The sequence below is a fragment of the Leptosomus discolor genome, chromosome 26, assembly GCF_034619465.1.
Source record: "Leptosomus discolor isolate bLepDis1 chromosome 26, bLepDis1.hap2, whole genome shotgun sequence".
Classification (NCBI taxonomy): Eukaryota; Metazoa; Chordata; class Aves; order Leptosomiformes; family Leptosomidae; genus Leptosomus; species Leptosomus discolor.
In genome coordinates this window covers 2,031,921-2,044,617 of record NC_141416.1, presented here as the reverse complement: position 1 = coordinate 2,044,617, position 12,697 = coordinate 2,031,921, and the positions used below count along the sequence as shown (strand labels likewise).

The 12,697-nt window shown below is 65.6% G+C and overlaps 1 protein-coding gene across 4 annotated transcripts in view; it reads right to left on the bottom strand.

Moving 5' to 3' along the window:
- SNX27 (sorting nexin 27) overlaps positions 1 to 11,973 on the bottom strand; it is a 36,010-nt gene extending 24,037 nt beyond the window's left edge. For 2 of the 4 annotated variants that reach the window (XM_086478551.1, XM_086478552.1), the window contains exon 1: positions 11,690 to 11,973. In XM_086478551.1, the coding sequence (XP_086334677.1) occupies positions 11,690 to 11,973 (284 nt within the window). The remainder of the gene's footprint in view (positions 1 to 11,689) is intronic. The other 2 variants (XM_086478553.1, XM_086478554.1) reach the window with 2 other exon arrangements.
- Between the last annotated feature and the right edge of the window lie 724 nt (positions 11,974 to 12,697).

The window sequence follows — 12,697 nt, the reverse complement described above, 5'->3', positions numbered from 1 at the left end:
AACAGCCCAGGAGTCATTTTCTGCTTCCTAAATCCCTCCAACCCCACCACAGGAGCTCCAGGGAAGCTCTGAGGATCCAAGACATACCCCAAGCCCCCCCTAGAGCATTCCTGACATTCCCTGCTCTCCCTCCCGAGCTCAGCGAACCATCGCTCGGCTCTCGCTTTGCCCAGAAGATAGGGACCGTACCCCGGCCACCTTGGAAAGACGTCGGCTCTAGGACTTGGATTTCAAAGCAGAGCGCTGTCAGGTTCCCTTCCACACCTGGAAGAGGACAAGCCTGGCTTTTCCTCCTGCTAAGAGCTAAATTTAGGAGCGAGTCTCCATAAACTTGCAGCCATCACGAGCGTCTCCGTGAAGAGTTTGGTATCCAAAACATTCCCTGTATAAACAGGAGCAGGCGGAGCTGCAGCCACCACCTCCCCACCAGCCAGGCTGCCCGAGAGCCCGGAGGTCATCGGAGACGACCGGTCCCTCTTCACCTCTGCTTCCCCAGCGGCTGCTGGGGACGAGCCCACAACAAACCAGCCAAGGAGTTCCTTGCCGCTGCCGAAGCCACGCCGGCAGCCACGCCGCAACGCGGGAATTCCTCCGCCGGGACGCCCAGCATCGCCCTGATCCCGCGCTGCTGGCTACGGCCACGAGCCGGTGCCGCAGAGGAGCGCGAGGGGAAAGCGGCCCGCGCCTTCCCAGCCACGAAGCCCGGAGAGAAAGGGCTCGCAATTACTCCCGCCGGCAACCAGCCGCTCCGGCAATCAGCCGCTCCTTCCGGGAGCCTGGGAAGAGGCTCCTTATCTCGCCGCCGAGGACGTAGCAGCACCGGGCACAGAACCATCCCAGCTCCCCTTAAATCAAGCGCGGGAATTAGCTTCCAACCCCCAGCTCCCCAACGAGAGAGGCGGCGCTCGCTGCTTTCACCTCCATCACCGTTTTATCGTGCTTTTACTTCAAAGAATCGCCCTGGAAACGTCTGATCTCGACTTACAAATCCGGGTGGGAGATCCCAAGCTCCGAACCAAGTTTGACAAGGCCCCAAGCGGCGCTCGGGAGCCAGAGCCAGGAGCTGGACAAGAAACCTCCTCCCAGCTCGGACGCGACCCACGGTTATCAGCCGTTTCAGGGGAGGGTGTCCTGGGTTACAGTGTAAAATGTGCCAAAAGAAAAAAAAAATATATTCTATGACCATCTTCAGGAGCTGTTGAGACCAGGTGGGGCGGTGCTCCCTGCCTCCCCCCTCTGGACTATCTCCTGTCAATGGGCACAACAATGCCTTATCGCCTGACCCATCGGTAACTCGCTCCTGGGCTATCTCCTGTTCATGGCCCATCAAGGAACTGCCTCACGACTCCCCATCCCATTGTGAGATGCTCCGCCCGGGGAGGGGGGGGAAGGAGCCAAGCAGTCCATGCCAAATAAAAACGGAGATTTTGAACACTCTAGCAGCCTTTCTTCCAGTGGATTCCCAGAGGAGCTTTTCCCCCCACTGGAGTTCCAGAGGACAAGAGCTACCTACCTACCACTGGACCTCCGGAGGAAGACCAGACCCTTTTACCTGATCGCTGCTTCCACAGAACTGCATCCATCGCTTCAGGAGGACTGCAGCCAGCATCTTATCGGACTGCTACTGCCCCCCTAACAGGGGGTCAGGTTGTATTCCTGACTCTGTCAGTGTAAACCAGTGGGTTGTTTGTTTTTTCCCTGCCTTGTGTTATATATATATATATATTAGTAAAGAACTGTTAGTCCTATTCCCCATATCTTTGCCTGAAGGCCCGTTAATTTCAAAATTATAATAATTTGGAGGGAAGGGGGTTGCACTTTCCAATTCAAGGGAGGCTCCTGCCTTCCTCCACAGACACCTGTCTTTTCAAACCAAGACAGAGGGACAGCGGAGCAGCCCTCGGGGGCAGCCCCCGGGGCTCCGCGCGCTAAGAGCGCCCGAAAAGCTGCCCGCAGCTTTCCCAGCCACGCGGCCCTTGAGTTGGGGAGGAGGGACAACCCCCCCTCCTCGCCTGCCGGGCTCCTCGCCGGGGATGAACCCGGCCTGCAACGCCCCAGGGCGCCGCTGCCCGAGCACGAGTTTTGGTGGACGGCGATGAGAAGCCAGAGACTCCGGTCGAGCGGAGAAGGCTGCAGTTTGCCCGCCCCAGGAGGGACGGGGGTCAACACCAGTCTTCTCTGCGCGTCCCAGTCCTGCCCTGAAGGGAGCGGGATGAAGGCAGGGGTGTTCAGTCGCCGGCCCACGCTCGACCGGGAGCCCAGCTCCAGGCAGGGCCGCCTCCGGCTGGCGGCGGGGGGTGTTGGACGACCCAGGCCGCAGGATGCGCTGCTGAGCCTGCAAAAATCAAGGCTGCCTCTTCGTCCCTCAGCCCCAGCGAGGCTGGAACTAGGTCCTCGGCTTCGCTTTTCATCAGCAAAGACCTCAGACACCGCGCTTCCCCTCCGCCAGACCGAGAACCGACGCGCTGCTGCCTTCCTCCCCCACACCCTCCTCAGCCCTGGCGACTTCTGCCGCCGCCCGTCTCCTCCACCGAACCCTGGGAGGGGGCGAGGACAGGCCCCAGGGCTCCCGACCGTAAGCCAGCAACGCCGCAGTCTGGTCACAGAACCCCAGTAACACCCACTGCCGGCTCTCCGCCGCTCCCAGCGCGGCCTCCTAAGGCCAGACGCCGCTTTCGGAGCGGCCCTGCCGGCCCCTCCGCTCTGCGGGACGAGCAGCCGGGGCCGAAGGACTCGCACCAGAGCAACTCGGGCTGGAACCTTCACCCACGAAGAAAGGGACGGGGCCCAAAACCCGCCCGCGGGGACGGGGCCCAAAACCCGCCCGCGGGGACGGGGCCCAAAACCCGCCCGCGGGGACGGGGCCCAAAACCCGCCCGCGGGGACGGGGCCCAAAACCCGCCCGCGGGGACGGGGCCCAAAACCCGCCCGCGGGGACGGGGCCCAAAACCCGCCCGCGGGGACGGGGCCCAAAACCCGCCCGCGGGGACGGGCGAACCGGGAGCAGCCGGCCAGGGGAGCGCAGCTGAACGAGGCGATTACGCAGCCGCGGAGCCGAGGATCCGAGCGCACCCTGCCCGAGACAACGGGACCCTCGGGTGCTTCGCTCCTCAAGCTTCTGCCTCCCTTCGGAGCTGGGAAAAAAGATCCAGGCGTCACCTTCGCCCTCGCGGGGGACGCACGCGGTCCCGCGCCGGCGGGGTCCCTCCGTACCTTACGGGAGCGACGCCCGGACCCAACGGCGGGAGACGACGACGAGATCCAGCGCATCCTTCCCTCCGGGAAAGGAGGGACCGCAGGCGGCACGGGAAAGAGCGGAGAACTCTGCTCGTGGCAGGGACGGAGGCGACAGCCAGGCCCGTGCAAGCCCCAGCCAGCTCTGCCAGACTTCCAGCGGCGCTCCAAGAGCGACTTCCTCCAACAAACCCCTTCTCTCCGCCGGCCGCCACCCAACGCGGATGTGGTTCAACCAGGAGCACGAGGTTCTGCCACCACCTCCCACCGCGGGGCGGTGGGTGAGAACCCTTCCCCTTCGCCTCGCCGGCGGGTCGCAGCGGGATGCTCTGGAGGCGGCGGCAGAAGCGACGCCGGAGCGGCGCCGCGCGCTGTTGGACGGGGAGGGGGGGGACACGGAGCCTCCTGGCGCTGTCCCCACCCCGACAGGTGCCGCAAAGGCTCCTTAACCGCTCCCGCCACCCCCGCAGGGAGCCGGGAAGAAGCGGTTTTCCTCGCCGTGCCGGTCAGGGTCAGCCTAGCTCAGCGCTCGCGCCGATGGAGCCGAGGACAACGTAACCCCCAAGCGCTCGTCACCACGTCTCCGGCGGCCATCGGCTCGCCGCAGCGGAGGGAACGCGAGCCCGCGCTGCAGTCCAGCACGACGCCGAAGGCGCCGGCCGAGCCAGGCCCGGGCCGAGACGCCGGACCGCGCCCCGAGGCAGCGGCACGCTTCGCCGCGCGGCGAAGGCAGAAACCCCGGCACGCGTCGGGCGAGCTCAGGCGCCGCCGGGCTCGGCACTCGCCCGGCGGGGCTCGCCTGGTGCTACGGGGGGAAGCCAAGCTCCGGGAATTACAGCGGGTTTGGCTTAACCCGAGATCTTCAGCCTGCGGTTCGGCAGGCTCCTGCCGCAAAAAATACGTGCTGGGGGGGGTGGCAGAGCGGCCGGGTGTTGGGTCACCGTCGTGACTGGAAAAGCCTCTTCGGGACTCAGTCGCCACAGCGCTCGGCCAAAGACGGTGAGTGGCCGCTCGGTCCCCCTGGCGGGAAGGGGGCTGGGCTGCAGAAGCACCCCGTGCTCCCCCAAACCTGCCCTCTCCGCCAGCACGGTGCGGAAAAGGTCTGACCCGCCAGCCGCACCCGAGGCCGCCAACACCTATCGGCAAGCGTCCTCGGCCGGAGCGGGAACCGCTGGCAAACGCCGGGAGGCTCCGGGGGTGAAGCACGCGTTCGGCGCAGCAAAACTCCCCACCCTGACAACGCGAGCGAGCAAGAGCCCCCCAGACGCAGATAAGGACGTTTCACTTCTCCCATTCGCGCGCCGAGTGACTCATTTTCCGCAAAGAGTTCTTAAAATTTCCCAACTATCTCCCTGTCAAGAGACGACAAGGAAATTTACTGCAAGAAAGCCCGCAATAAGCTTCCTGGAGATTACGGCCCCGGCCTTTGTGCTTTGGCCAGGCAAAGCCCCGACCCAGCCCGAGGAGAAACCCCAGGAACGACTCCAGTCACCTTCCAGGCTCTGCTTTTCAGCCCCTCAGCCCCCGCCCCCGCCGCCAAAATGCAACACAGCACCAAAAAGCCCCCCCCCCCCCCCCCCCCCCATGCCTGCTCCTCCCGCGGCACGCCGGCTCTCCCCGACACGCAGCCGCGGGCGAGACGGTCAGCGCGGTGCCGAGACAACCGCGGCGGTGACGGGCGGCTCGCTGCTCTGAGAGGGGCTGAGGGAGGAAGGAGAGGGCTGAAGATAGGATCCAGCCCCCCCTCCCCCATCCCAGGGATCAGCAGCCTCCTCGGGAGAAGCTCTGGAAATACAGACGAGCGGCTAAGGAGCTCACTGGATGCTCCCGCGACCGCCTCTCCATCACCTTCATCCCTCTTCCTTCCCAGACCCAGCTAACGCCGAACACCAAAGGCAACGCCACCAAAAACACCCGCCGGGGCGCGTTCGCAAGCCGGCAGCCGCCGCGACGGCGCTGGCTCCCTTCCACCGATCGATCCCAGCTCCTCGCGGCTCATCCCAGGGGAGCCTCACGTTTCTCGGCGGCGCGACACCCCCGAGACCGCTCAAATTAAGCGGGTTTCCCCCCCCCCCTCCCAGGCAGCGGGTTTCCCCCCCCCCCCTGCCCTGCTCAGCCCACCCCCCCCCCCCCCCAAGCCAGACGGCCGCCGGTACGAGCCTTCCTCGCGGCCGAGCCTTCCTCGCGGCCGAGCCTTCCTCGCGGCCGAGCCTTCCTCGCGGCCGAGCCTTCCTCGCGGCCGAGCCTTCCTCGCGGCCGAGGGCCGAAGCAGCGCTTCCCCCCGTCGAAGCGCCCCAAAGGAGGGAAGCCAGCCTTCCTCCTCCACGGCTGAGAAATCCAGCCCCTGCCCGATATTATCCCAAACGGACAAAAAAGAACCCAGGAAGCCCCCAACCAGTGCAATTCCAGCGACGTTCCCGATGTCTCCCAGGCGGGAGAGGAAGGCCGGAGAATTACCGTTTTCGCAGAAGTTTCTTACAACATTTTAAGGGAGTTTTAACGTCCCCGGGCGCATTCACGCGCTGGCCAGCAGCGCCACTGCCATTCACCCGCTCCCACCACGAGGGCAAGGGCTCCTGGCAAGCGAACGCTTCTGACAGAAGACCAAGACCGTCAGCGCTCCAGCAGGTTAAAAACCAAACACGACCGAAAAGCACCCAAGTACAGGGGGAAAGCTCTTCGCCTTGCCGAAAGCGGAACGTTTCGGACACCTGTGAAACCAAACCGGTACCAAACCCGCGCTGGAAACGCCGGAGCAGTTGATCAGCTTCAACACCAGCAGCAGGAGACACGCTCGGGGTCAAGGCCTCCTTTGGTTCTCCCTTCCCTGAACCATCACCAAAACCAGCTCGACAAGACCCGAGGTGGAAGAGCCGCTGGGCTGCAGCCCCGGCGCTGGCACGGAGCCGGATTCTCCAGCGCGACCTCCCTGACCCGCACCAAAGCAGTGATTTTTTCCGCTCCTTCCGCGGACCCCGATCCTCCTCCGGCTCCCTCCAAGCTGCTGAGGGCAGCGGCTCTGGTTTGCCGGCCGCGCTCTCTTCGCCGAGCCCCCGCGGGCACCGGCGAGCCCCCGCGGGCACCGCCGAGGAGCCCGGCAGGGTCTCGCGCTCCAGCTCCCCAAAACAACCTCCCGGTCCGGCCGCAGCCCTGGAGCCTCCCGGCGGCGTTCCGGTTCGCAGCTCCCGTTTTGCGGGCGCAGGTTGGAACCCCCAGCGAAAGGAAAACTCTTCCCCCGGGGCCTTATCGTTCATCCGCCGCCTCAGCGCTCTGAGCAAGGGCAGGAGGGGTACGGAAAACCCCCCGCGACACGCCGGGCACCCGCGTCCCGCGCGCCCCCAGCAGCTCTTCGCCATCGGGAGCCGCTTCCGCCGAGCCCGCGGGGTCCGACCCGTGCGCTCCGTCACCTCGAGACGCACAAAGCGGGAGCGGAGCGCGCAGGCGGCGGGAAGGGGTTTGAATTCCTCCAGGTGCCCTTTCCTGGGCGCGGCTTAGCGCCGCGTAACGTTCCGCAGACGTTAAAGCAGGGGAGATAAAACGGCTTTTGCGTTTATCTAATTGCCCGCTTCACGGAAATCCAGCACACGAGGCCTCCTCGTTTCCCCACTGCTGTTATCTCTCAAGAAAAAAAAAAAAGGAAAAAAAAACCCCAGGATACACGTGCAGTTTTTCACTCAAACAGCCAACGTCGGCCTCACCGAGCACGGGCTGCGAGGCGCAACCAGGAGACCCGAATTATTCCCAGTTCTAACCCACAGCCTTAACGGGGCGAATCCAGCAGGTCCTAAAGGGAGAGGCGCCAACGGGACAGCGAGGGCCGGAGCCCAGCGAACCCAGGGGTGCTGGGAGCGGGGGTCTGAGAGGCGGAGGGAGCAAAGCCGCCCACCCTCGCCGGGCTGCCAGCCCCGCTCGTCCCGCCGCGGTGAGGGGGGCCGTGCGCCGCCGCACGTCTTCCACCTCCTCACCGGCCAGGTGGGCGAGACAAAGCTGCCAGCGCTGCCTCCGTCCGCTTCCCAAACGGTCTGGGGTTAAAGGCGGGAGAACCCCCCCACCACCAAAGGCTCGGGCCCGCCGACGCCCCGTAAGGGGATTATTTTTTTTGGTTTTTGGCGAACGAGGAGAGCGCGCGGCTGCCGCCCCCTCCTCACAGACCCGCTGCGCTTCTCCGAAGCGGAACCAGCGGCTTCTGTCCCGGGTCGATACCCCAAAAAAAAAAAAAAAATAAAAAAAATCAGACTTTAGACCAAGAAGAGATAAAGAGCTGGAATCTCCCGAGGGAAACGCCTTTTACCCCGCACAGCGGGCACAAGTCGCTCCCCACGAGGTGGAGGAAGAAGCCGTCTCCGCGGGGAGTTTCTCCACCGGGAGCCGTATCGAGGGGTACGACACCTCCCCGCGGAGCAGAAGGTGCTGTGATCGTTTCGGAGGGTTCTCTGAGGCAGGAAGAAGGAGGCTGCTCCTCCGGGCTGGCGGGGTACGGCACCCCCCACCCCCTGCCCTTGCCCTTGCCACCACACCGAGGTCGGAGCGGGTTTCCACCGCGCGGTTCGAGAACAAATCCCCTCTTTATCTGCTCAATTATTTCCGAGCAAGTTTCCCTGCAAGCAGAGCAAACACTAGAGAGATTTTTCTTCCCTGTCAAGATTAGTTATGATTGTCATTCAGGGCGATAATCAAGAACTAAATTAGCTTTCATTGTCTGTCTCCAATGCCCTCAACACCCACAAACACACCACCAGCTAAGAAGATTAGAGCGCTCGCCATCGCTATGTTGCAAAACCAGCCTTCAGAAAGCAGGAGGTCTGAGCTAGGTGCTAGATACGGCAGCGGGGGGCGGCCAGAAAGGACTGGAGCGGGCGCGGGGCTCTACCTGAGCCCTTCAGACAACCCCCGGACCACCCTCCGCTCTCGGACCGGGGACGGGGAGGCGGGCTGCGCTCCGCCTCGCCGGGGAAAACCGCGCTGCCCTGCCCGCAGCCCTCAGCTGGAGATGGGAAGTCTCCGGGTCTTCCAGCACCGCGCAGGTCCGGAGCGAGCCAAGGATGAGACGTGGGGCGAGGGAGCCCGCGGACAAGTCGCCACGTGCCAAAACACCCGGCTCCTCCGGCAGCGACGGCCTCGGAGATTCCAGCGAGGCCACGCAACGGGAGAACCTCATCTCCGGGGCTCTTGCTCCAAAAAAAACCCACCAAAACACCCCTCTCTCCCAGACCAGAGTGCTCAGCGCCGCAGGGGGGGTGGAAGCCACGACCCCCATGGAAACAAACAGCCCGCCCCAGGCGACCCCCCGCCCCAGGCGACCCCCCGCCCCGCACGTGCTTTCACGCTCGGACACGGCACGAGAACCGCAGCCACCAGCAGCTCCCCCCGAAGCCCCACCGCCCACCTCGGGACCCGCAGCCCCGAGCTCGCCGCGGCTGCCGACCCCGCCGCGGGTCCCCGGGGCTGGGATCACCGCGGCGGGGAGGTGGCGGCCGAGCGCCCCTGTGCCTCCCGGGGAACCCCACCCCCACGGCTGCTGCGCGCAGGGTGCTGCTGGGGAAAGGAAGGGAAACCGGAGCTATTTTTGGAGTTTTGTTGTATTGTTTTCTACTCCAGCTCACAACCGTGCCCGGGTTGACTCGCAGGAGGTGGATTTTAACAGAACCCGAGGGGAACGAGCGCCCTCGGGGCCGAGACACGGGGAACCCGCTCCCCCAAACCGCCGCTGGGACCACGGAACAATTTTGGGGTCGATTTCCGCAGCCGGGTCAACACAAGCGAGAGCCGATACCGGACCAGGGCAAGCGCCGAGCTGGCAGCGCCACAGGAAGACACACGGGCAAGTTAGGAGCGACTTCTCCCAGGAGAGGCGAAGGGGCAGGTCAAGCAAGAAGAAATCCCCCCCCCTCCTCCCTGCCAGGGTTCCTCCCCGCCCCGCGGAGGGGGAAGCCACGGGTCCAGAGAGCAAACACCCCTCGTGCCCCCTCGCTAAGCGGCGTTATCTGCAGGTCTTCGCTCCCTCCGACACCACCGCGCGGTTTGGCGACAGAGTAAAGGTCGGGCCCTCGCCTCGTGCCGGCTGAGACGCCGGGGACCGAACCCCCATTCCAGCACCGGCCTCAAAACCCGCCTGCGCCGTCACACACGGGGCCCTCCGGGCGCTCCCCCACGGCGGGCGCGAGGCGGGATTGCAGCTCAGCGCCTCGCCACGCGCACAAAACCCGTCCCCTCGCTCCATAAACGCTGCTCCCTCAAGGAGATCCTCCTGGCGTAGAATTCACCCTCCTTGAACGGTTCTTCTGCTCAGAGAGAGGAAAAAAAAAAATAATAAAAAAAAAAAATCAAAGTGTAAAGTATTTGGGTCACACGAGCGCGAGCCAAACCCCAGGGCGAGCTTCCCGCGGGGCACGGGCGGCTCTCTAGCCACGGGCTAGTCAGGACAGATCTTCTCCGCTGGGCCCAGGCCCAGGCTGTTGTCCTTCACACACTGCAGCCTGCAAAGACCGGCAGCGAAGCATTCCTGCTGCTATGAAATCCCCGTAATTAATAAGTAATTGAACTTCACCAGCTCGGCACAAAGCACGACTACGCGAGGAGCGCGAGGTACCGGGCGCCTCGGCACGGGCAGCGCCGGCCCCACGAACCACAAGGCGAAGGGGAACGCGCGCCTCGACGGGCCGAGGCCCCGGAAAGCCCTCGAAGGGACTGAACCGACGTTGATCCACCGGCACGGGCTCGAAGTTTCAGGGTTTTGGGGTTGGTTTTTTTTGGGGGGGGTGGGAGGAGAAGATCGGTTTCACGCAACTGAAGCGCTCCCATGGAAAGAGGTTCTCGACAATTCTTGCTGTCGAGAAACAGCCGCCACGCAGCCCCGGACAACCCACAGCCCCAGCGACCCGGCGGAATTAAACCCAAGCAGCCGGTCCCAGCCCTGGGCGCGCATTTCCATTGCCGCTGCCTTCCGCAGAGCTGCCCGCCGGCGGGGTGCCGGGGCGGGGAAGGGGGCGGGGGGGGGGAAAAGGCAGACCTCCAGCTCCAGAGAACACCCCTGTCTCGACCCAAAGAGGGGGTTTCGGCGCCCCTCCGCACCCAGCCATGCCTGCGGCGGCGATCCCGCCGTGCCAGAGCTCCTCCGCAAGCGGCCCCCTGCCCTCTCCACGTTGAAGATTGAGGGTCCCACTCATGGGAGGAGGGTTCTCACCCTCACACACCTCGTCCCAGCCCACCCTGGCTCTCTGTGAGGGCACCCGTGAGCTCACCCAGCCCAGCACCAGTTTCTGCCAGCACGGGCCCTTCCCCCTGCTCTCCCCGCCGCAGACTTTCTCAGGGGGAGCTCCCCCTTCCTTCCAGCCACCTCCTCTCGCATCTCCTAACCTACTTCCCCTCCTTACCAGGGATCTCTCCCCGGAACAGCTCTTCTCCGGGAGCTTCAGTGCCTTCCCAGCCAAATTCCCCACCGCGGCCACCCCCTTCTGCCAGCCCCTTCCCGGCCGGGGAGGCAGAGCCGTGGATGTGGCTCCTACAGATATTTCTGCTGCCTACGAGCCCTTCCTGCTCTGCAGTCCAAGGGATGCCCCCCAAAAACAAAGGTGGAGGGGGAAATCTCCCCAGTGATGAGCTGGTGGAGGGAGCCCCAGATTCACGCTGCAGGGGAGGGGCTCCTTCCTGAAGCTGTGACCCTCAATCCCTCCATAATGAAGGGGATCCTCTAAAGAACCCCCTAAAAAATGCCATAAGGGAGCGCCTCGCTTTCCAGGAGATGGAGACCGTGTCCCTCCACCCCCTGAAAGGTCCCCCAAAACCCTCAGGGAGGAAGCTGCTGGCCCGCAGCTCCTTGTGAAAAAGAGGAACCCTAAAACCTTCAACGAGGGGATGAAGGCAGCCCGCACCCCCTCCCTAAATAAAGGAGTCCCTGGGGATCAGGCCGGCGCCAAAGCCCCCAGTGAGGAGAGGCCGGACTCTACAAGAGCTCCCAGCGAGAGGAACCTGGCCCAGCGCCCCCCCAGTAAGGACTCCCCCAAGCCCCCAGTGAGAGAAGACCAGACCAGGCCCCCTCAGCAGGGCTCCCCAAAGCCCCCGGGCAGCCCAACACAGCTCCCCAGGCGACCCTCCGCCCACAGCCCCCGAGGACAACGAAGGAGCCCCCCCCCCAAAAGCCTGGCGAGGTCCACAAGCCCCCCGCCCCCCCACCCCCACGGAGGGGACGCCGGCCTGGCCCCCCCATTACCGGCTCCTATAAGACCCCTCCAAGCCCCAGCCCCTCCCCACGCACCCCCAGCGAGGCTGAGCCCCCCCGTAAGGACACCCCGACCTCCCAGCGAGGCTCGGCCCCCTCAGGACCCCCCCCCTCAGGACCCCCCCCTCAAGGCTCAGCCCTCCCGCAGCGCCCCCCCCCCCCCCCCCCCCCAACCCACCGGGCAGGGCAGGGCGGGCGGCGGCGGGGCAGCGGGGGCCCCCCCCCCCACGTACTCACACCTCCAGGATGCGGTCCCCCTTGCGCACCCCGGCCCGGTCGGCCGCCCCGCCGCCCAGCACGGCGCTGACATGCTGCAGCGGGGCGTAGAGCTCGCCGTTGATGCTCCGGAGCTGGCCGCCCTCGCTCACTTGGCCGCGGACGTTAAAGCCGTAACCGGATTCCGACTTCACGATACGGACCACGCGGGGGCCGCCCGGCCCTACCGGGGCCCCTTCCCCGCCGCCGTTCCGCTGCGGAGCCGCCGCCGAGCGCGGCAGCGCTTCGCCTTCCTCGTCCGCCATCTTGGCGAGCACCGCTCGCCCGGCCCGTCACGCGACCGACGCCGCTGCCGGCCACCGTAGAACACCACGCTCAACCCCCGCCCCGGGGAACGACGGGAAATGTAGGCCGGCCCGCCCGCCCGCCCGCCCTCTCGCTCGCTGCGGGGCACGCTGGGAAATGCAGTCCGGGCGCGAGGCCTGCTGGGAGTTGTAGTGCCGCGCCTCCGCTGTCGCCATGGCAACGCCGGGGGGGGGGGGGGGGGTGGCGCGCGCGTTGTGTCTGGCGGCGCCGCGCCGTGACGTCACTGCAGTGACCTCATAAGGCAACAGGTGCCAGAGAGGCCTCACCGCGGGGCTGGGGGGGAACCAGCCCGGGCCAGGCCTCACTGCCAGGCCCAGGGGGCCTCGCCATTGGGCCCAGGGGGGGCCACAGGCCTCACTGCCAGGCCCCGGGGGCTGCAGGCCTCGCCCCTGGGCCCAGGGGAGGCCGCAGGCCTCTCCAGCATCCCAGCCCTGAAGGAACACGGGGCGGGGGTTGGGGACACCCCCGTCCCCAGGGAGGACACACAGCGCAGCAGGCCCGTACTCTCGGTGACCCCCTTTTGTCACAAGCAGGGGCCCCGGCCGCCGTGGAGGCGGGTGGCACAGGCCGCCATGTGGAGCGGGAAGGGCAAGGAGGCACGGCGATGCCGCCGGCTGCGGCACGGAGCCAGGCTGGCGCCCGGCGCCCACCGCACGACGAGGG